The sequence below is a fragment of the Lepidothrix coronata genome, unplaced genomic scaffold (genome assembly GCF_001604755.1).
Source record: "Lepidothrix coronata isolate B3197 unplaced genomic scaffold, Lepidothrix_coronata-1.0 Scaffold46, whole genome shotgun sequence".
In the NCBI taxonomy this organism is placed as follows: Eukaryota; Metazoa; Chordata; class Aves; order Passeriformes; family Pipridae; genus Lepidothrix; species Lepidothrix coronata.
Genome location: NW_016690226.1, coordinates 2,693,390 through 2,717,537, shown reverse-complemented (window position 1 = coordinate 2,717,537; position 24,148 = coordinate 2,693,390). Strand labels below are relative to the sequence as shown.

At 50.0% G+C, this 24,148-nt stretch overlaps 1 protein-coding gene across 4 annotated transcripts in view; it reads left to right on the top strand.

The window, feature by feature from the left end:
* The window catches only part of GPR156 (G protein-coupled receptor 156), a 38,345-nt gene that overhangs the window by 4,588 nt on the left and 9,609 nt on the right, over nt 1–24,148 (top strand). The window contains exons 1-6 of one of the 4 annotated variants that reach the window (XM_017814775.1): nt 9,584–9,630; nt 17,876–18,022; nt 18,135–18,271; nt 20,616–20,752; nt 22,958–23,093; nt 23,959–24,069. In XM_017814775.1, the coding sequence (XP_017670264.1) occupies nt 18,173–18,271; nt 20,616–20,752; nt 22,958–23,093; nt 23,959–24,069 (483 nt within the window). In that variant the 5' untranslated portion in view covers nt 9,584–9,630; nt 17,876–18,022; nt 18,135–18,172. Of the gene's footprint in view, nt 1–9,583; nt 9,631–17,875; nt 18,023–18,131; nt 18,272–20,615; nt 20,753–22,957; nt 23,094–23,958; nt 24,070–24,148 lie in introns of those variants that run through there. The other 3 variants (XM_017814773.1, XM_017814774.1, XM_017814776.1) reach the window with 3 other exon arrangements.

The following is a 24,148-nucleotide window of genomic DNA, read 5'->3' as shown; positions in this document are numbered from 1 at the left end:
GGGGACAAAGATGAAGCCTCATGATACTTTGACATGACAAAATAAGGCTCTGGTCTGACCTTACTAAATAGCAATGGTGATGTGCCTATGGATAGAGACTGGTTCATACAGTGCATTAATTCCTGAAGTCCACAGTAATAGCCCAGCAAAGAAAGGCTGGAATGGCATTTGCAAAGGCTGTTCCAGTCACTTTTGCTACTGCTTCAGGTGCCAGTGTAATATATTTTCCCAAGCCTACTTTCCAGATAGCAAGTACATCCTTGGGTTTAACTAACCCTTGCAGAAGCTGAGTTGGTGTTTTATGAGAAGACATCAATGCTGGCGCTCCTGGCTACAGTGATAAAAACAATTCTCTATTGCCTGCGTTTTCTCCTTGTCGTAACGTGCCTGAACATCTCAGATCTGAGAAGTTTCCCAGTGACTGTTGAATTGTACATGGCAGCCCAACCATTTCAGCAATGAATTTCTTTTTTTCCCCTTTCCTTTTACAGTAACAACCTTTTCAAACTTGAAAGTCCTGGTGCTTTTGTCAGAAACTTCTTTCAGAATTCTCCAGGGTGAATAAAGCTGACAAACATCTTGTCTTCACAATCTTTTATCCAGTAACAAGTGTCTTCTCTATGCAAATTTCATTGGTAAAGATCTAGTCATAAACTTTTTCACAGACATCCTTTTTTAATTTCTTTTTAAGAAAAGAAAGGTGTGTTTCTTTTATTTTTAAAGCAGCTCGTGATGAATGGGCCTTCAGAACCTTTAGAGAGACTGAGGAGTTCACAATGTCGGGGCTGGTGCGCGTTCTCCTATAAAGCTTGTGATTATAATCCTTTTAAAGGGCAGTACACAAAAACTGTTGTGGGTTGGAAAATATTCTCCCATCTCAGTTTCTAAATGTTGGGGTAAAGCAATCTGCAGTGCCTCCTTTGAATTTCTTAATGGCAACAAAGCAGTGAGTTTATTGATCAAAGAGCTTCACAGCTTAGTTAAAAATTCTGTACTAAAGATCTGTGATTTTTCAGGTATGTGTCCTTGACCCAAAATAGCTTTAAAGGCTATGGAAAATCTATCATATGACTTGTATTCTAGTGGGCATATTTAGATCAGTGCCCATCAAGGATAAGATGTACTTAAGTGGTTGTTAAATTGGGTGTTGCACATCCACTGAAAGCTGCTCTAAAGCTGCATTTGAAACATCCTCTCTGCTTTAAAATTTGTTTGTGCCAGCTTTTACAAAGAGTAGGAAACAACTGGTTCCTTGTATGCCAGGCTTGCATTTGCCTTGGTTCTCAAGTCATCACTTCTGTTCCTGCTCTGCTTTCCCTATTAGCTTCTGCTGGTGAGCTCCTGGCTTCTAACTTCCTATTTACTAAGCTATTCTTGACATTATCTATATCAAAACATAGATGGTGGTAACTTCCATTTCCTGACTCTGTTTCTCATAACCCGTTCTGCCTTTGTCTCTACAGTCAACCGCATTGTCCTTGTGAAAATCAAGGCTTCACATTGATTCAGCAGACTGATTCAGCTTCTCAGCAGTACTGGCTTATCTTTACTTCCATTTGCCTCCGCACAGCATGCCTTTCTTTTCTTCTTGTTCTTCCTTTTGCACAAGGATTTTTCCATGAGCTCATTGTACTTCTTTTCCCTCCCACTCCTCACGTTGTATCCCCTTCTCTGGCAGCCAGTGCATATGTCCACTCTGCCAAGGAACCCACTCTCATGGACGTGTTTTTCCACAGGGCTTGTGCAAGTGATTGGTTGCCTTTCGTTCTGTCCTCACATCTTAGTGCCTCCTCTTCTTCCTCCTTGTGCACCCAGAAACACCCTCCAGAGCTGGCCCCAGCACTCCATAGATGTCACCATGGGGATGGATAAGGATGCAGCCAGCTGGTCTCTGCTTCAGGATGGCCCATTCAGGATAGACATGGAAACCTCCTCATTCAACATGTTCCCGCCAGCATCACGAACAAATACTGAGGGATGAACATCTCCCACCAATGCCCTCTGAGCCACATGGTTGTTGTCAGCCTCAGGCTCAGACTGAAGGCTTTGTTTCTAAGGTCTGCCATGTGCAAGAGTTTTCCTTGACTGTGAGAATCTGGAAATAGGGATGTGCAGTCCTTACCTGGCAGCAGCGTGCTTAGCATCAAGGGAGACAAGTGACAAGGGAACACTTAAAAGGAAGGCGGTGGCCTGTCTTTCCAACTCTTAGAAGGAAAAATGCTTCAGATGTGGCAGCTAGAGCCAGAAACAAGGGATGTTGTGCACTGCATGTGCATTAGATCTGCATTAATAGAAAGGGATTTGGTTTCGGTTTTATTCTCTATTGTTAGAAAGAAAAACATCTTCACCATGGCAGGTAGAAGAAAGGACACGGTGAATAACTGAGGTGAGATCATTATGTGACTTCATGAGGAGTCACAAACTGCCACAATTGAAGGAAACTATCATTTACCACTTGTTATTTAGCAGACGGGCACAGCTGAAACTCGGCTCCACTGCAAACTTTATTGTTTCCCTGTCAAATCCTAAGAGGCTGAGATACCTCCCAGGAGACCACTAATCACTACTGGCACTGGGTGTTGCTGGCAGCACGAAGTGAACCTTAAAAGCTTTGGTGGTTCAGATTAGCATCAAAGAGGCCAAATGCTTCCTCTGGGTTCCAGGTCACGCTAAACCTTTAATAAAAATCTGAGACTCTATGAAAGGAAAGAGAGAGCAGGCTTATTGACTGCATCTGGCATGACCAGTCCCTTACCACCTAAAATTAGCTAAACTCCTGGTATTCTGTGTCAGCGTGCACTAGAGCTTGGGCAAACCCTGGCTGGTCCTTCAGGAGCTCAGTCCTCTGCAGTCTTTTCTAAAGTGTGGAACCCAGCCATGGCCTTTCACTGAAGCACCACCTAACCTTGGAGAACATTAGTTATTCACTTGCCAAAAATGGGGACCAATGAAAACCAAGTTTCCAATGGAAAAAAACAAGTAGAGAAAAACCAAAAAGCAAAAAGCAGAAAACTGCTTGCTTCTTCTTCCCCTTCTCTCCTCCCCCTGCATAATGTGTGATTCTGCCTGACCCCATCCCTGTGAGAGGGATTTGCTGACGTTTAATAAAAGCAGTGCATCTGCTCCTACCCCATGTGGGAGAGGGAACAATCCACCAGGATTCTTTCTCCCCTTTGTGCTGGTTTTGGCTGGGGTAGAGTTTATTTTCTTCACAGCGGCTGTTATGGGGCCGTGTTTTGGATTTGTGCTGAACACAGGGTTGATAATATAAGGATATTTTTGTTATTGCTGAACAGTGCTTCCACAGAGCCAAGGCCTTTCATACTGCCACACTGGTGTGGAAACTGGGGGTGCATGGGAAGCTGAGAGGAGACACAGCTGGGAGAGGTGACCCCAACTGACCGAAGGGATATTCCATACCACATGACATCGTGCTCAGTATATTGACTCCAAGGCAACAATATAAAGCTGGGGGGAAGAAGGAGTAAGGAGGGGACATTTGGAGTGATGGTGTTTGTCTTCCCAAGTAACTGCTGTGCATGATGAGGCCCTGCTCCCCTGGAGATGGCTGAACACCTGCCTGCCCTTGGGAAGCAGTGAATTAATTCTTCGTTTTGCTTTGTTTGTGTGTATGGCTTTTGCTTGCCTTATTAACTGTCTTTATCTCAACCCATGAGTTTTCTGGCTTTTACCCTTCTGACTCTGTCTCCCGATCCTGCTGGTGGGCGATTGAGCGAGCAGCTGCGTGGTACTTGGTTGCTGGCTGGGGTTAAGCCATGACACCCATCCAGCCACTTGTAGAAACTTAAAAACTTTGAGACCCACAGCTCACTGCCAAATTTGCCAGGTAGTTTAAGAATTGTTGGTAAAGAGGGCTGAGAGGACTGGAAGATGAACATGTGCACTGAATAAGCCTCAATCCCTTAGGATATCACTCTGAAAATGGGAACGATCCTAACTGGTCGGAGAGGATCTCATCAAAGATGAGGCAATCATTTGTCTCCAAGGACCAAATCTGTATGAACATCCTTGTTTGCCAGAGTCAGAGAGGTGCTTGGTGCCTCCTCCACCAGAAAGCTTGATCACAGCCTCGCTTGATTCCCACACACTCTGGTTACACATTGTGGTGTAGGATTATCCTGCTGCTTTCTCAGAAGCTTGACCCTGGCTCCCTTTTCCTTGCCACAGTACCTAATTCATAACCTCATGTTTTCTCCTTGATGCCATCTCCCAAAAAAACCAGTAGTTAGAAAGCGTGTGAGAAACCAGCTTACAAAAGGTTGTTAACCTCTCTCCCACATCCGACAGATGGACAGAGGGTTTTCTCCATCCAGCTGGTCCCCATCCAGCATTGCCACTGGCAGGATGCAAGAAGTCTTCACAGAGAGTTTTTAACACTCCATGGATTGGCTTAATGGATGGAGCAGAAAGAATTAGGGAGAGTTGAAACAGACCAGCCTTTCCACCTCTGCTCTTACAGGGAACTGCCAAACAGCAGCTGAAAGAAGGTCTTGTCTCAGGCCCAAGCCTTCTGTGACTTTCTGACCTGGCCCCCTGTCAGGTGATTCTCGGATTAGCCTTACTTTACATAAGAGACAGGCAGGATGAGTAGGGTGTTGCTAACAAACCAGTTTTCACCAGTGGGAGTGAACTTCTGTTCTGTTCATGGTGGAAACCACGCTGGAGCTAATGTTCCAGCCCTAAACATGTTCAAAGTACCACAGCTTTTGCTACAAGGGGATGTGGGTTGCATGCCACTTGTGCTTTTCTTCCACCATATTCTCAATTCCTCTGGTTCTCCCCACTTTTTCTTATTTCTCTCCCCACCTGGATCACTCCTAAGATCTTGGCTTGTCCACCTAACAACAGTGGGGTCCACACCAACCATACAAAGACTGTAAGAACATCTTTCTGAGAGATTGTTTCAAACCTGGGAAGATGCAGGACCTTGAATTACAAAGGAAGCAGGTTTTTTTTAATTTGCCCTGGATGGAGAGGCACTAGCTGGCCTCATAATTTGCTGTGGCAGGAGTGAGTTACAAAGTCATCTTAAAGCACTTCACAGAGGCATAGAAAACAGGTTTGAAAGGGAATGTGACCTGGTCCATACTGCTGTTCTCAGCTGCACCTAACTACTCCTGGCAGAGATTTCACCATCTGAATGGACAGTGTTCCAGGATGTACTGGGAGAAAAGGAGTGAGCAGTGGGAATCTCCCTGAGGGCAGCTCTTTGGCTCAATTTGTAAGAGTAGCCCACACATTTCCCCAGTTGCCTTAACAAGGCAAGTGATTATAATGAGCACCTTCTGTTAAGGAGAATGAAGAGGAGTTGAGAAAAGACTGTTTAGGAAGGGTCAGAAAGGTAACAGGATGGTGTGGGAACAACAAGAGATTGTTCAAGCCTTTAGAAACCTCAGAAGAGTAGAAGAAAGTCCAAGGTCCTGTTCCTGTGAGCAGGAGGAGAGGATAGAAGATCTTGGAGGTTGAAGCACTGGCTGATGTTTGCTGAGAGGTTGCACTGTGTGGGGCACTCAGCCCTGGTTCTTGGGGATGGAATGGTGCTCTGGGATGGCCTGCCTGTCCAAAGCCTAGTGCACAGCCTCATGTGCTGGAAATGGGCTGGGAAAGGCATGATGTTTTTAATGAACCCTGCAAAGTGAACCTTCAGATGGGTAAAAGCTTCAACAACTTAAGGGACCATGGACTAAGCGGGTGTGTGTAAAGAAAATAATCAGCTGTTTAAATTCCAGAAGAAGAAACTTTGTCTGTAAGAGGAAAAAGTGAAAAAAGTTTCCCTTTTATGAATGAATTGGACAAAAGTGCTATTGCCTAAGTGCGCCAGATGCTTTCTTTACTGGAGATGTTACAACTGCTGGCTACCGCATGCCGAGAAAGGAGATAGCGCGTGAAAGACAGAAGGGTGGTGCTTATGCTAATGGCAACATTACCCGTTTTACAACAGGGGTTGCTCAGAGCAGGCTGTATGTAGATCAGTAAAGCCCAAGAGGGAGTGCTGTGTGCAAGCCTGTGTGTGTAACTGACTCCCTCATTAAATGAGGCCTAGGATGGATCTCTCTCTACAGGCTTATTTGCAACGTGTGAAAAGAAAACTGTATTTGCATAGATAATTTAATTCCAGGACACATCTGTGGAGATTGCCTTCAGGCCACAGTCAAGTCTCATGAGAGTTTCTGAATGTGCTGGATAACAATTTCCCAGCAGAGGATGCATCCATCCAGCACACACACCAGTATCCTTTTCAGATCCATGGTGGCGGGTAAAGAAGAGTTTGTCGCTGAGCGCTTGTCTCATTATGAGTTATTTGAGCAAAGTCAGGACAATTGTAGGTAGGCATATATGGTTTTGGCTTTTCCAAGAGACTAAATTTCCCCAAAAAGAAGAACACACAAATGGCAGTTCATCCTGAAGAAAGCTTAGACAAATTTAGTGAAATTTCACTGCAATATGAGTTGCTTAAGAAGAATTTAGCAAATGACCGAAGGCCACCATTAAAGTAGAGGGCGGTTTTGATGTAGCTCTGTGTGACACTCTAGTTGAATGTGAATACTTGAGAATGGACAAAATGTATGTGTTAAGTGGGCTGAAACCATGCTACGTGCCAGAGCCCAGAAGAGAGGTGTTACTGCTAATGACTGGCAAGTAGGGACTCTCATTCCACAAAACTCAGGTCCAAGCCCCCCTTTTTCCACAGTCAGCTTGAAGTAAGTATCAAACCATGGTATGCATCTTGGAGCAAATGACACGGGCCATCCCTCCAAAACGAGGAGCTGTGTCCCAGGTCATCGCAACTCCCAAGAAGGATCCAGCAGGCATGATGTGTAAGTAACTCCATGCAGGATGAATGAGGTACTAAGGATGAAGGGTGCGCGCGGCGGTGTCGAGAGGGCGTTTTTTCTTTTTTTTCTGGGGGTGTTTTGTTGTGTATTGTGCACCACCCCCCCCCCCCTCCCGGGTAGCTCTGCAGTCCAGCTTTTCAGCAGGATGTTTAAAAAGAGCAGGGAAAGAGGCAAGACATGGAAGATGGAGAAAATTGCATCCTGCCTGCCCGGGCACTTTCAAATGAGTTCAGCTTTTGCTTTCCCTTCCTGGGACCCAGCCTCAGGCTCAGCTATGCTGCTGCTGGGCTCGTTATTCTCTGGTGTGGGGCAATATGTTTCCAACCTGGGGTTACTGACTGCTCTTCATGCACAGCAGGATCCTTTGGCATGAAAAGGCCTCGACCCTGCAGAGTTTGTAACACAGCTCACCTTAACTATGTGCTTTCTGCCCTCGCTTATGCTTCTCCAGACCTCTGTTCCTGCCTGCTAGGAAGCACAAATCCTTCTTTGGTGCATACCTGTAGTGCAGCACATGCTTTTGTGACTCTGGACAAAACACCCAGGTGATTCTCCCAGAGCGCTCAACATCCTGGCTGCAACTGTGTGTTCTTTGACAACGCCAAGTGACACCTGGAGGGACATCCCAGCTCTCGGAGGTCTGCAGAACTTACTGGGGTAAAGTTGTGGTCCCACTTCTGCCGGTGAGGAACAAAGGGGTGATACATGTGCACGTGTCTGTAACAGTTGCCGTGGAAATGTCAGTACCCCCAGAGATTTATATTTTCTTTTTTGAGAGCAAAACCCAGGAGCAAAACCAAAGCAGGCACAAAGCGGCATTTTCTCATTACTGCTGTTTACAAGGTGCTTAGTAATAAGCATGAGTCAGTGGGCAATAGGAGTACTCTCTGTTAGCTTTGGGAGGAACCAGAAATAAGGCACTTTACTCCTGTTCCTGTGTGAACAGTCAGGTTCTCACTCCTCTCCCTCCCTACCCGCTGAGAGACATTTCTATTTATGATCCTGGTTTTACGGAGGCAGAGACCAGATTGTCAAGTCCAGTCTGAGAGTCTGCATGTTTTAAAAGAGATCTGATTTCCAGAAATACTGAAACATGAGAGACCTTCATCATAGCCACAGTGAGCTGCAGATACTCTGCACTCTGTAAATTGAGGTGCTGCTTTCAGTGCCAAAATTTAGAATTAATTCATGGGTCTCCAGCTTTTAGATCTGGCCATCAGGGCTGGACCTTGGTCTCCAAGGGGCTTTTTCATTCTCTTTGTATGTGGCAGTAACAAGGCTCCTACCTCCCTTCCCTGCTTTGGACATGACCCTCTGCCCCACCAGCAGCTCAAGGTCCAGGGCTGAGCCTTCACTGCCCATCATTGTCCAGGCTAGAAAATACTTCCTGGAGAGTAGTGTGTTAGACTCCCTGGGCAGGGGTACATCCCTCTGTTTTGCCTCAGAAGAGGATGGGAAAAGGGAATGGAGAGGTCCTATTGCAGCTTCTCATCTGGGATGTCAGTCAAGTCTATGACAGCACTGTGTGGCACAGCTGCCTAACGGGGCTGTGCAAACCTCTCTGCTCCCATTCAAACCAAGGCTGTATCTGGTCTGTGGTTCTGCACGTTTGTCAATGGGTAGGAATGAAAAATTAATGCCAGAGCCACATAATGAGGTAAACAGAAGTGCTGCACAGCTGTCTGCAAACAGCCCTTTCTTGTAGTACCTGGCACTTTGCTGCAGGCTGGGAGAGAAACTTTGGTGCTGCAGCAGAGCTTTTGGCNTCCCATTCAAACCAAGGCTGTATCTGGTCTGTGGTTCTGCACGTTTGTCAATGGGTAGGAATGAAAAATTAATGCCAGAGCCACATAATGAGGTAGAGAGAAGACCTGCACAGCTGTCTGCAAACAGCCCTTTCTTGTAGTACCTGGCACTTTGCTGCAGGCTGGGAGAGAAACTTTGGTGCTGCAGCAGAGCTTTTGGCTTTCAGAGTTGGGAAAGAAAATCCAGTAAAATTGAGCTGATGTCTTGTGAGGAGAGAGCACGAAGTTCATGCTTGCATCAGGGCCGTGGGAGGCAGGAGAGGAAACGATCGGCACTGGGATGCTGAGAGAGGTGGTGGGTCTGTCCATATGACACTGACTGCTGCTCACACACACATACCTATTGCAGTAGTCACGCTGGCTACCACTAGCCATGGGGCGGCACAAGCAGGTCACAGAGCACGAGGTTGGCCGCCCTCGCTTTTACTCACTTCTCGGGCCGGTTTTGCCACAGACGTGGGTTTTTTGTGCTGCCTCAGCTGACAGGAGCGTCCGAGCGAGGCGGCCCGTTCCCAGCCGGGCGCATCCCGCCGGCAGGGACAGGAGATGGGCACAGCCGTGGGACCGCGGGGCTGACGGGCTGCGGCGGCGGGGTCAGGTGAGCCGAGGCCAGGCGGGTGGGCTGTGCCGGAGGGTCCCGCTTTTCTCGGCTCCCACACGGGGGTTGCTTTGGGGAGGGTTTGATGCCGGCGTGAAGGGGGGTCCAGCCCCGCCAGGACAGCCGGGGCTCCCGCGTTTTTCTCCACGGCCGAAAAGTTTTGTCCCGGGTCCGACAGGAGCGGGGCCGCCGGCGCCACCGCCCCGGCGGGAGGAGCGCGGCCGGCCCGGCCCCTCCCGCCCCCGCCCCCGCCAGGCCGGGCCGGGCCGGGGCGCTGCGGGGCCGGCGCCGAGCTCCGCGTCCCCGGCGGCTGCGGCGGGGCTGCTCCAGCCCCGCAGGTTTGCACCGCGCCCGGGTGCCGTCCCCGCAGGTGGGTCGGGGGTCCGGGGTTCGGAAGAGGAGGGGTGGGGAGAAGGGGACTGGCAGCGGTGTTTGGGACTGCGAGCGGGATGGCTGAGACGAGGGCGCCCCGTTTACCCCCCGAGTTGCTTTCCTCTCCTGGCTCTCTTCGCTTTGGTGTGTTTCTGTTCCCCGTGCCCCTTTCCCCACAGGATGCCGGGTGGCGTGGGTGCAGCCTGGCGAGATCCCCACCCCGGCAAGCCCGCGGGGATGGGCTGGCAGCCCCCCGAGTGCTTCTGCCCGGGGCAGGGAGGCCGCGGTCTGGGGGTGCACTTGGGGGATGGAGCGCTCCTCGTTCGCCTTTCGCTTGCTTGGCCGTGCCCGGAGTGCATCCCTGAGCTTGAAACTGGGCGGGCATGGAACGGTGTTTTGTAGCTCTCCAGAAAATACCGTCCCGAAGGCTCCAAGCACGCCGCAGAAGGCGGCTGTGGGAACGGGAGCCTGCCGGCACCTCGCGATGGGAAAGGGCTGCCTTGCAGGATGCAAAAATGTGAAGCTGCAGCGCTGGGTTAGTTTGTTCTAACCAAACTGCTGCTACCTGGGCGAGCTGTGTGCCTTGCGGAGCTCAAATTGGTTTCAACCAACTCTACAGTGCGACAACCTGCTGGGTGGAGAGGGAGAGAGAGGGACCCGTGTGCCCTTTCTGCACTGGATTCACGATGCTGACCCTGCTTGCTAGGAGTGAGAGACCCCCGGGAAACACTCCAGGACCCAGCACGTTTGCTTCTCCTTGGCTGCCAGAATTGGGCATCACACAGCTCCCAAGGGCTTGGTCACCTCTCGGGGGGGCGGCTCATGGAGCCCTCACCCAGACCTGGATTTTCCACTTCCACACAGGTGCTCTGCAGCCTGAGAGGGGCAGGAAGGAAGCCAAGGGAACCGGATCCCTGGTAACCGGGAGCTGCCAGTGTTGAGTTGCAGCTGGCATTTCTGATGCATCCTTGATATAGCTGCCACATTGCCTCACCCGCCTGGTGCCGGGGCATTGCATATGCCTCTCTTATTGCAGACCCCTGTGCTGACACGGTTTACGAGTAGCACTTTCCACACAGGTTTGGGTGTGCCCCCAATTCTGGAGCTGCACCTCTCCACCCCTGAGCAAGCCTCACTGCTGTCTGCAGGGAGCCCCGGCTGGCAGACCTCGTGGAAACCTTGATGTGGCCCTGCCCCCTGATGAGGTGCTTGTTTTGCCCAGCAAAGAGATGAGAATCCCTGAGCAGGGGACCAGTGGGTGCAGTTTGGCAGCCTGCAGTACCCGGGAGGTGAGCCAGATGAGCCGTGGACATCTCCGGCTTTCAGAACCTTAAGTCAAATCTGTCTCCTAGGGGAAAATATTCCCTGCTGCTTGGTCAGCAGGGGTAAGGCGAAAAAGCTGTAGTGCTCCGTTTTACTGCCTCTTTAAGGACTAAATATGTCACTTGATTTCCAAAATGCTGCCAAATTTAAAAGAAAAAAATAAAGAGAGAAAAAACATGCAGACCTTGTTAGGACTAGCAGCTGTCCCCATGCTTAGGGCTGTCCAGCTTTGCAACCCAGCCGTCCTAGCCCTGTTTGTGAAAACACAGGTGTGCTGGTGCTGCGAAGGCTGTGAGGGGATGGTGTGTGATTGCATGAAGGAGCAGCTGTAGCTTTCTACCAGCTTTGGAAAGGGAGAGCTCTTATATATGCTTAATCTGAAACATAACTTTATGGAAATATTCCTTCTGAGGCCTCTTCCCCCTCTGTGTTTGATAGCTTGGCAGTGAACAGCTTTAGTGGCGGTGAGCCTCTTCTTTTTAATTAAGTCATACACACCTCAACCACAAGTTAGATCTCTCTTGTAAATCAAAGTACTAAATCATCAGGCTTTTTTACCTCTTATTCATGGTGGCTCTCCAAAGATGGTACAGTTAAGAGGAAAAAAAAATTGCAGGCTACACCTTCCTGTAAAGCTGTTTAGCATGTTGCTGTTTGTCAGGCTGGTGCAAACACCCCAAAGGCAGAGGGAGAGGATGGGAGCAAGGGATGTTGGAGCCACCAGCAGCAGAGCTTGGGGCTAAATGTGTCTCAGAGCAGTGTATTGGGGCACATGCACTAAACAGAAAGTAGCAGCATTTGATGGGAATGGCCTGGGGAAAGGTAGTTTTATGAAGGAAGCCATGTGTACGGGTGGATGGAAGCAGGGGAGGACCATAAAGGCAACAAAGGCAACAGAGGCAGCAGGGATGGGCAGAGATCCCAGGCTGTGAGACCTGTCAGAGCTGCACCAGGGCACTGTTACAGTGCCTTCAATCAGTATCCCAGTGGGTAAGCGTGATGCAGGTGTGATCCCCTGGCAGGGATTTAGGATTGACCAGCCCCATAGATGGGGGCTTACTGCTTGCCCTGCAGCGACTACCAGGGCTGCAGGGATGGCAAACTGTGAAGCAGATGCTTGGGGATTTTTGTACACCTCCAACATTTCTTCTCTTTGGCTGTGCCTGGCAGCGTGGCAGGCAGGAGCTGTGTTTCTGAGGGCCACGCAGTTTGGCCCTGCAGCCAGCCCTGGCCATTTCTGCCTCTTTGTGATGAAGGAAGGTATGGTTCAGCATGAAAATGGCTGCGTTTCTGGAGAGGCAGCCCCTGCCACCCCACTCTCAGGTCATCTGCCACATCCCTAGTGCTTGGGATGGGCATCTGGACAGGGGCCAGGGCTTGGGGACGAACAGGGAGGTTGTCCCATGGAGACAGAACAGCACCTACAGGTGTGGTCTCCCACTAATAAATTAAATGATTGATGAAGTTGTTATGGAGTAATGAAAAGCCAAGATTTTGCCCAAGGTGGTGAAAAACCTCTGTCCTCGTTGTTCATGCAGCACAGCTGCTGGGGTGTTGTGCACCCCAGCCTCCAGCCTGGGGCAGAGACTTGGGCATGGGAAGGGCATGGGAGCAGCACTGCATCGTCTCAGAGCGGTGCTTGGGGCACATCCCCTGCCCTGCTTCTGGGGGAGGTAGCTGCACCCACCTTAGCCCCAAGTGGTGAGGCTGCTGTCTTACAGCAGAGATCCATCCCACTGCTTCTATCATTGACTGCAGAAAGGTGAGCTTCCACCGGGGGGGGGTACCGATGGTGTGAAATCGTTTGGAAGGAGCTTTCTGGCTGTTCCCCACAGTCACTGGGCTCCGTGTGGGGAGCCCTGCCAGGCCACCTGGCCATGCAGGGATGAGCTCAGCACGATGGGCAGTGGGGTCCAAACCCCTGGGCTCCGAGACACTCTGGGGAGTCAGCCTAGAGGTTTATGCTCACTTCATCCATGTGCTGCTCAGCAGCTGTTATGGCTGGACACAAGGATGGGCTTTGCTCTTTGGGTGGCACAAAGTTGCTCATCAGCAGCTCCAGGGATTTTTCTTACCTCCCCATCATCTGTGGCACACTCCCCATGTGTCTTGGTATTCTCTCCCAATTTTCCTTCCTTTGAGCATCTCCACTCTATTCTCTGTTTCTCACATGCCTATCATTGTATAGCAATTATGGTTAGAGAGTTAAAAGCCTTATCAGCTCCTTAGAGGGAGAAGTGTGAGTCAGCTCCTCGCAGGACTGTGTGGTGGTTCAAAAAATAATGATTTTTCTTTTTTTTTTTTGCATGGAGGTTTCTTTAAATCCAAAACATAAACCACAGAACTGAAAAGAGTCATATGGGTATTTAACCTGCATTTAAAAAGTTAAAGAGACTAGAGGCAGAGCTAAATGTGCCAGCCTTGTGCAATCCTCCCAAGCTGAAAGACCCACAATGGACAGACATACAGCGTTGGGACGATCGGTAAGATTGGTGTTCAGAAATTATTGCCTTTGTGATCTTAGCATGTGCTATCCAAAATGGTAGGAGACTTCAAAATCACAGCTAGCTTCAGTCAGCACAAACTTTCGTGTTTCAGAGTCACACAGTGAGCTCCTCATGCATCTGGAGGCAGAAGCACCTTGTCCTGCATCTCCCTCCTTTGCATGCAGCAGGTCCTGCAGCTCCTGGTGGTTATCTCCCATACCCTGGGTGTGGGTCAAGGAGTGACAGCATAGGCAGGGACACTGCCTGGGTGGGAAGATGACCCCATTTGGGCCCTGTGATGTGCCCCATCATGTGCCTGTGCACCGAGCTAGCTGTCCATCTGCCAGGTATGAAGGTATCTGAGAGGCCTGGAGGTGGCTCTGGAAATCCCAGGGATAAAAGCAGGGTGCTGCAAGTGCACAGGATGGTCCCTGAGAATAAGGGTAACAACTTTGCAACTCCCCAGTGTTCCTGGGGACCGAGGCTTTGTAACCCACATTTTAGGATGACATGATAAGCAGGATTTCTTGGTTTTCTTTCTTTTTCCTTTTGTGTTTGCAGGGGAAAGTGTGAAAATGTAAATGCTGAAATTTTAAATATAAATTAAAAATAATCTTTAGATATGCTGTGTGTTTTAACTCCCGATTTTTAACTAGCTTCATTGCGGGAGGTGTTGCACTAAGCCTAGCTTGTGACTTTTTTGATCGCCTTGGGGTTGGCAATATTGCAGGTTTCTCAGGTCAAACAAGAAGGGATCTTGTTGGACAAGAAGTGCAGAAGGGAAAAGCAGGAGCCTATCTCAGAAGTGCCAGTGTTTTCTGAATTGCAAAACCCCATCCCGTGGTGTTTATCTCGCTGGAACAGTTATCCGGATGACTTGTCACTGTGTGTAGCCTTGTGTCCTGTCTAGCCGGGGCTTGTCCCCACCAGCAGATCACCATCTCCCACTAGTAGTGGCAGTAGCAGCACAGACCCGTCATGGGTAAGCCAAGATCTTCTGCTCCCCACCTGAGGTGGCAGGAATGGATTTCCCCTCTGCACATCGCTCCCTTCCCCTGGCTGTTCTTCTCTGCCTTTGGCACACAGCAAAGTTGTGGGTTCCAGCTGGCCACAGAGCCACCTGCCCAAGAAGTTCTCCTCAACAGATATGCTTCTCCAGATGTGCTCCTCTCTTCCCTTGCAGAGGTGTACATGTACCATTTCTCTGTCGGGGCTGATATGACTGGACAGGATTGCAGAGCTCATGAAAACCATTTCATGCACATTTCTGAATGCATTTGTTCTGTTGTCTGCCATTTGACATCTTCAGTTTTTCACTTTTCGATTCACTGAGCAGTGATGTTGCCTTGTTCTTTAGGAAAAGGTCTGTCTGTCAACACTAGATCAAAAGGAACCAGTTGGGGTGAAAAGGTGGTTCTGTCTGCTCTGGGCCTATAAATGCTGCACCAGTTTTTCAGCTTCTTTAAGGTTTTTTTCGTCTAGTTTTTCAGAACAAAGGTTTTGAAAGGAAGAAGAGACTTTAAGAGAGTCAAGATGTGCATTTGGATTACATCAACTGCATCTTTTTTGAGGGCTATTTATGGGTTAATTTGCAGTTCTTTAACATTGGCAGATATTGGACTCAATGATCTTGGAGGCCTTTTCCAACCTTAATGATTCTATGATTCTATATTCATCCCTGGAAATGTTCAAAAAACTTGCAGATGTGATGCTTAAGGACATGGTTTAGTGGTGGGCTTGGCAGTGCTGGGTTAATTGTTGGACTTGATGATCTTAGAGGTCTTTTCCAACCTTAATGATTATATGATAAGTAATCCTGAGTCTTGATAGATCTAAAGAAACAGGTTTTCCAGCCCTGAAGATCAACCATTAAGATGACTGCAAATTGCTTTTATCCAAATACTGGTTTTAACAGTCAAGGGTTCCTTTTTATTCTAGAAGATGATGGTGGTGATATTTTTCATGTGGTCTAGACACTTGTTTCCTACCGACTTGAGGCTTGTTGGATCACATCCACACACATGCTGATGCTCAGCTGTGATCAGGTACTAGCCACTATGATCCAGACAGCCAGCAGCTGTCATGCCACAGAGACTGAGGGCAGAAGGGGGCACAGAGCTGTCAGATCCCTCCCCACTCAAACCATTCTCTGATTGTGCTGTGGAAGTGATCCATCAGAATTGGTTGGCACTTTGGTCTAAAAAAAAAGTCCCAAAAACCAAAACCCATAGGTCTCTGTCCTAAAGAGACCCTCACATTTTAAGGAAGTAAGTTTTTACCTGTGTTGTTGTCTGTCCCCACAACCATTGTCCAACCTCACCGTGAAGGTCAGTGACTCCGCACCGGTCCCCCTTGGATCCTCTCACGGCCATGGAGCAGCATTCCTGCCAGCTCTCACGAGAGGCAGGAGCTGGGCTGGAAATGCCTGTTGCCTTCCAGCAACAACCACACTAGTGCTTGCTTTGTTGCATACTAATGAATGTTAATTGGCCTCGGCTTGTTATCAACATTGTGTGGGAGCCTTTTGCAGAATGGTGGGGTGGGGGTTGGGAAGACTCCAAAGGGCTTTTACCCTCCACTGAGGGATGGTCTCCTGGGTGTATGAGGGTTGAATTGATGCTCCTTGTGGAAACATGTCCATTTGTGAGCCATGGGAGGGTTGTGCCTGCTGGCCTCATGCCAGCCTGGGTAGTGGTCCACCTGGTGGGTTCCCTCTCTGATATGGCAGAAAGTTACAAGGAATTGTAGGGGCTGTCTTTAAACCCACTTGAGGGCATGGGGAGAAGTTGAGCCCTTTGGAGGCTGGGCAGTGCTCATCTTCAGGTCTTCTTGGCAAAGGTTCAGTGCCCTTCTCCTGCTGCCATCCCCAGGCACAGCACGCAGCCCCTCCACACTATCCATTGTTCTCTTTGAACTGTTCAGCTGGAGCCTGCCTCCTTCTCTCCACTGCTCTTTACCACTGTTGCAATCCTGGCATCCACTCCAGCAGCTGGATATCTTCTGCAGTCATACCCCTTGTCCGATCACTCAGCCTGAGCTGTGGAGGGCATGAAACCCCCCCCGAGTGATCCTGCTGTAGGGGAAACACCACCGCAGTTTGCTACAAGCTAGAGAGGCAGGTTTGATGGAGCCGGGTTGTATCAGTGCTCTTGAGAAACGTCTCTACCATGTGTGTAGAGTCATAAGTCTGGCTCATGTGATACTGTGTTTGTAGGACACAGCAAGCTGATCTCACACTGAGGTCAGTTCTGGGACAGGCAGGACTGTGTCCGGACCTGTGGTACATCGAGGCTTCTGCCAGTGGGAAAGTTGGGATTGTTGCTTCAGAGGGCGCTCTGCTAATTTGGGTCAAGTAGCCTGCTGACCTTGATGTGTTTGGGCTGGGACTTGTAACTTCTCTAAAGCTGAAAAATCAGTCTACGCTTGACCTGAGAACAGTTCCTGTAGCTTTTCTGGTGTTTGAATCCTGATTATCCCCCATGACGAACACCAAGTTTCAGACCAGGTCGTGGTGACTGTGCTTCTTTTTAGTTTACTCTTTCTTTGCTCACATGATGACAGGAGTTTTTGAAAAGAAAGGACTTATGAGGAGAGGGAATCAAAGTGTCAGGATTAGGAAGAGGGAAGGATGGAGCACTAGCCAGGCACATGGCATGCTTGGCCAGGGAGCAGCCCCGAGGAGCATGATAAGGATAATTTTTTTCCTCCCACCTGTTGTGAGGAGCAAGTAGGAAGTGAGCTATTGTGCTTCCTCCCCAACTGCTAACGACAGGAGACTTGCTTATGGTCGTGCGCTGGAAGCTAATTAAAACTGGTGACAATGGTAATTGAGTAAGGATGCTTGAGGACAAGTATGACCTCATGTCTAAAATGGTAATGAGGCCTATTAAAATCCACACCAAAAAGAGAAATGAAAAGGGGAACAGAGGCAGAGGTGGTGTGAAGGGAACAGGAGCAGGTGGGGACAATACCTGGCAGCCAGAGCACCGGGAGGGATGGGGAACATGGAAGTGTCAGGCTTCTAAATCTCCTTAATGAACAGCCAGCTCTTCAGCTAGCTGGGCTGCCACTCAGGCCGAGTCAGCCAAAATGCTTTGGTTCAAGTGCCTTCCCCTGCTGCTCGCCCAGGCCTGGGTGTAGATCCTATTAAGCAATGATGACACTTGTTACTGTTTGTTGTTGTCTACACTCTCTGGTTCCTTGCTGGAAGAAGGGGACATGCCAGGAAACTGGCAGGTTGCCAGCACAAGGAGGGTATCTGCAAAGATGCACCCTGGAAATTGCACTGGTGTGGGAAAATGCATTGGCAGAAGAAAACTGCAGTGAGTTTGGGGTGCCACGCCCTGGCTCGGACCAGCACAGCACCTGGTTTCAGCTCCACAGCTGGAGTGTAGGGGCTGGGGGCTGCTCTGACCTCAACGTGTTGTTTTGCAGGCTGGTATAGCAGTGCTCGGGATGCCACCGTGCTCCGTGGGAACCCAAGTTCCATGCTGACTCACTTCGCTGCACAGGACACCCCAAGGGACACTGGGAGGTGGGCACTCCCTGTCCTGGCCCTGGATGTGCACCACACCAGTTTGGGTGAGCTCAGCCCTGCCAGACCCCCTCACTACACCCTGCTGACAGGAGAAGATACGGTGTGTGCCGGAGGTTTCTTCTCTCTGGAGAAAGCCAACGCTTGTCCTTCCAGTAGGGGCTAAGGTACGGCTGGATAACGGCTGAGGATGTGCTATGGAGCCGGGATTCAACTGCTCTGAGCTCTGCGATGGCAGCTCCAGTTTTGACAGCCAGCAGCAGCGGGCACTGCAGGAGCTCTGCACTGTAACAGTGGTATGTACGGAGGCAGGGAAGTGCTCTGGGGCATGAGATTTGCTCTGCTGAAGTGGATTTGGGTGGAGGGATGGAAAGGGGGGTGCAGCTGACAAGTAATCCCAGTCCAGCCAAAGGCAGCGTGCTGGTTGGCCTCTAAGACAAGCCTAGTCTAGGTGACACCTAGCAGTTACCAGATAGTGAGGAAGCATCCACGACAGCCAATTCATGTCAAGCAACCCCCCGTGTGTCGGCCAGTGTGACAGCTGCTTAGGATTGGCCTGAAATGGCCCCATTTTCCCTTGACCTTTCCTGTCCTCTGCAACTTCAAAGTGCTTTTCAAATATGAATAGGGCATGATTTAATTAAAAGTCATTATCTATAATAAGTGGTACCCCCCCACACACCAGTAAGCCAGTGGAAATGACACTAGGATGCACTCAGTTGCAGTTGGCACCGTGTGAGGCTGCTGGATGGGCCAGTGAGGCTTGGCCCGCTTGGCTCTCCATCACGTCCTGCACGACCATGAGCCTTTAATTAGAAGACTAAGCTGCTTGGCTCCTCTGGCTCTGGCAGCTGCTGTACAATTAATATTCCCCCTGCTAGGACCAGGATTTACTCCTCTCAGCGGCAAACAAAGCGCTCCATCAACTTCAAGTAGCATCAACATCCAGGGAAACAGCAGTCAGGTGGGAGGGTGTGTGTTCCTTGGGAAATGAAAGGTGGAGATCATATGGGTGTTTCTGATCCCTGGGTGGCTGACCATCTCCACCATCTGGTTTCCCAGAGAGCCAAAAGACTCCCCAGGGGATAGAGAGAGGGAAGAGGAGGTGGGAAGCAGTTTGCAAGAGGGATATGAGTATCCCCTCAGGGATCCCTCCACACTGTTGCAAAGCGAGGCTGAGGTGTGCATGCAGCTGTATCCCAGCATACAGCAGCAGCAGCAGCATTGACTCTCGGCTGGATGTCTCTCCCAGCCAGGGGTTTGCTTTACACAGTTACCCTGCAACCAGCATGGCACCAGCATGTGAGCTGCCAGGAGCCCATGGATCAGCTGTGCTCATGTGGCAGTGATGCATTTTTGTTTTAAGAGTTATGTGTTGGCTTTAATTCTCCAAGTTGTGCCTTGTTCTTGCTTGTCCAGAGGAGATAAAGCCTGGCTGGGGAAGAGGGAGATGAGGCATTGGCTCTAAACATCTGCCTTACTTCTCCCTGAAGATTTATTTCTAGCAAGGCTGGAAGCAGAAACAACTCAGGCCTTGAAGAAAGAATTGGGAGTTTGGGGCAGTGGCAACTGTCAGGAAAAGTGGTCTTCTGCCACAGAAATTGCATGCAGGTCAATGGGCATGTCTGAGAAAGGACAGCACCAGAGAAGTTAGTGAGGAGGCACGTTATCCCAGCTCACACCCCATTCTCCTCCCTTCCACTTTTACCTTAGTAAAAGTGATACTTTTTTTAAAGAAAAAAAAAAGTCAGTAACACACCCGTAGTATGTGTGAACGAACCCACGCATGCACACCCTGTTAAAAATACTGGAACATTTTAGATCCACAGTGGAAATAGTTTCTTGTTTCACATAGGATCATTTTGTCCATCTTACGTTAACAGGAAGATTGCAGAGAATATTTTTAAATGGAGGTTTAAACCCATAAGGTTGCTTATGTGCAAGGAGACAGGTGCCTCTGTCATACCCGCTCTGGGAGTGTCCCTCAAAAGCCAGTTCTCAGCTGATGTCTGCCTGGGACCCAGTTAGTTTCCAGCCGCTGGAGACGGGTGGAGCCCAGCTCGGTGTGTCACTGCGTAACGCCTCTGAAAAACGCTGTCACACTCCCTTCTCTGCGTTTTCTGCACTGACTGGCAGCTCTGCTGCTGGCTCCCAGTCACGTCAGCCAGCTGGTCAGTTGTCTGCTGCATGGAGGGGTAAGGGTGGGAGCCAAGGATGCCCTACCTGACTTTCCAAAGAAAGGGGTACCATGAGACCTCTCTGCAGAGGTTTCTTTCCAGAGAAGGACAGTGGGGAACCATTGCCCATGTTCTTCTCTCCTACAGCCAGGGCTGCCTGAGGTTTGTGAGTCACTTGTATGGCTTCATTACGTATTTGGCTAGTTGGCCATAAGAAGAGGGCTCCTGGACTGCCCTCTCCTCCTGTGCACTCAGCAAGTGGCAGAGTACGTGTCCTGTCTACACACATCTCACCAGCCCTGCCTGCGGGTCTTGGTCAGGTGCCGGGGTGTCTGCTTATGAGGAGATGTGGTTTATGGCCGAGGAGGAGCACCCATGGGTGTGATCATGCTACAGTAGGGACCTCCTTCACTGGAAGCCCCAGCAATGTCCCCTTCTTCCTCACCTCTTTTGCCTCCTGCAGACATCTTTTGACCACAGTGGGAAGAGCTTCCCATCCTTCTCTGCTGGTCTCCTGGGAGTTGTGTGGACATTCCTGACTGGAGGAGTCCTGCTAGCGCTCTTCTTTCTCATCTTCACAATTCGCTTCAGGAAAAACAGGTAAGCGCTTCCCTCTTCTGCTGTGACAATTCCCCTGAGCTGGAGCAGCAGAATGAGGCTACTTCAGGACCAGGCTTTGAGCTGATGACCAGCTAAGTGTCAGGAAGGCATGAGCCTGAAGGAACACCACGGGGCAAGCAAGGCCAATGCCAGGGTTGTTGCAGCTTTCTCCATCACATCCAGTATTGATCACTGATGGAGACAGTCCTGTTTGGACTGCTCACTTCCTCTCCAAGGCAGGGAGCTGTAGGCAGGACAAGATGAAATGGCCTCAAGCTGCATCAGGGGAGATTCAGGTTGGACATCAGGAAGAATTTTTTCACTGAAAGGTTGTCAAGCATTGGAATGCTCTACCCAGCAAAGTAGTGGAGTTACCATCCCTGGAAGTGTTCAAGAAACGACTGGACATGGCACTTGGTGCTATGGTTTAATTCACATGGTGGTGTTTGGTCAAAGGTTGGTCTTGATCACCTTGGAGGTCTTTTCCAACCTTAATGATTCTATGATTCTATGGATGCCCTCTGGCGTGGCACAGACAGTAGTGCATAGTCTCATCCCAAAGGTACCATTCAATAAAAACATCAACAGGAGTGAGCAGAAAGGGAACAAGTCTCCTTTTCTGCTCACAGTCTTGGGAGCATTACTCTGAGCAGCATAGCTCCATGGGAAACCCATCATGCTCCCCCACAGTGCACTTCCTGCTGTTGGGCCACTCATACTTTGAAGATACTGCTACCCCTTTTTGATCTTGGTGATTGCCCATATTGGTGTGGAACATGATCTTCATTGGTGAGAGAAGCTGGTTGTAAAGTGCAGACTTTCCTTGGTGCTGTTCAGTCTGCACAGAGGATGTAAAATTTCCTGCTCCCCTGAAGACAGCATAAATCCAAGCATAAGGCTCAACAATTCCTTGTAATTCAAACTGTCTCAGCCAGCACTGACCCTTCCTCAGCAATTCTGAGTGTCTTGCCTGCTTCCTTGCCACTTTCTCCTCAGCTTCATTGATCTCTAAGTCTCTCAACTGCTTTTTCCTCCAGAGATACATCCCTCTCCCAAGCTTCACCTGGCAAACCTGTTGGTCTCTATGTGCCATTGTTTTGCACAGACACGTGCATCTGTGTGCAGCCTGAACTGATTCTCTGATTGCATTAAGGAACTTAATGCTTCCGACAAGCACTATGCAGTCAGGAGGGTCCTGCCCCATAAGGGTTTGTGTTGTGAGCCCTGTGCCTGCTGCATTGCAGCATCTGCATGACCTGCATCCCAATCTGAAGCACTTAATTTACTGAGTAGTGTGGCCACCTTAATTGATTACCAAATTATTTAGGCCCCTGAAGATATTCTCAGAGCATGCTGTAATGAATGGGCGTTATTTATTTGCTCTGCAGTAAATAAATACTGGTCTGCCTACTGAACCTGGGAGGGCAAAGGAGACCTTTTTCAGCATGCAGCTGAGAGAGTGAGCTGATGAATATCTTTCCCCAGGGGCTGAGGCATGGCAAAGAAGTCAGGGAGGGAGAGGGCCAGGTTGAATCCCTTGCGAGGCAGGAAGCCAGAAAGGAGCTCAAGGGTAGAGAAATGCAATGACTTGGCAGCAGATTGAAGGGGCAGAGCTATGCAGGGGGATGGCAGGAGCTACAGATTTTGCTTGATGGGCTTGCTGGGGAAGGGTGAGAGGTCATGAGAGATCGGTGGGTTGATTCTCCCCTCCCTGAATACAATTACAGGATTATGAGTGATGGGGTGAAATTACAGAGGGGAGGCTGTAAGCTGAACATTGCAGGCAGCTTCCTGAAGTTGAGACTGTGCTGTGTGAAAATATCTCCTCAGAGGAAGGAGCAGTGGGAAGAGCCTGTTCTTGAAGGTGCTTGTAGCTGTTGCACCCAAAGCTGGGGACAGTCACCACGTGGTGCGCTGGTGTGGTTTTCCACTTCTGCCCCTCTACAGCAGAAGTGTTGGGGTAGAGTGAAATGAGTACTTTAAGCACAGTGAAGCATTCCAGCAAGACGGCAGAGAAGATGGGTTATGCACTGTGGAGCAACAGCTGAGCTTTTTGAGCAGCTGTGAACGTCAGAGGCTGGGGGCTGGACAATGTGTCAGCATCCCTTATGGCCATTGTGGCCCCTATAAGGGGGCTTCGCCCTTGTGCTGCCAGGTCATGATGCTCAGTAACTGTCACCACCTTCCCTGCTTTGTTTCCTGGAGGATCGTGAAGATGTCCAGCCCCAATCTCAACATTGTGACCCTGCTGGGCAGTGGCTTGACTTACACGAGTGCTTACCTCTTTGGGGTTCAGGAGCAGAGCCTGCCTTCTGGAGACTCCATGGAAAAGCTTATTCAGGTGAGTGGGGGGTTTGCTGGGATGGGTACCGTCATGCATGCACATGTACATGCCTGTTTGTATGTGCGCTCTCTTAGCCACAGCCTGTCACCACCTCGCTGCTGGCTGCACGTGGCCGGGCTGTGGTTTTCACATACACAAAACGCAACCAGATGCTTTCTGTCTGAACGGCCTTCTCTGTTTGTGCAAACCACATCTGCACCGAGGAAGGGACTCAAAGCAGGTCCCCAGGGGAGAGAGAGGTCCCACAGGCAGGCAGGCTGCTGGGCTTGTAGAAGTGCAGTAGGGAGAGGGGAGCCTGAAGGGAGATGGGATCCTCCACAGAGCCACCACTGCCTAAAGTAGCACAGGTGCTGTGAGGCTGCAGGTGAGTTTTTTGGCTGCATCAAAACACTCACCTGTGTGATGAACCCCCACGTCCTGACCTGAGGCAGCCGCCCTGCCAGACCGAGGGCTGGGCATGCATCCATATGGGAGAGTGGGACGTGGGAGAATGCACACTCTGCATCCTGCTCAGCTGCTGGGCTGAGGATAATTAACGGAGGTGCCAGCAAGTGATTTATTGGTGCTGGGACCTACCCTGCCCCTGCTGCTCACAAGCTGCCTGGCTCTCCCTGCCTGGTCCTCTGATGAAAGTCTCTCGGGATGGGGAGGAAAAGGCAGGCAGCAGACACGCCTGCAGAGGAGTATGTGCCTTTTAATTTATTTCACTCTGTGGTCAGCTTTCTAATGTCTGATATGACTTTCCAGAAGCCAGAAGACCATAGACATGTCCCCACCCATCTTTATTGCATCCCTGGGTGGGAGAGTGTGGGGTGTCCTTGCAAGCCCCACTTTCAGCCTCCTTGCTCTGACCCCCTGGCAGGTGCGGCTCTGCCTGCTGTGCGTGGGCACCTCCCTGGTGTTTGGCCCCGTCCTGGGGAAAAGCTGGCGGCTCTACAAGGTGTTCACCCAAAGGGTGCCGGACAAGCGGGTGGTGAGTACACAGCACCCGAGGAGGGAAGGGAGGGGAGAGAACTTCCCAAGGAGGGCAAACACCAGCAAAAACCAGTGTG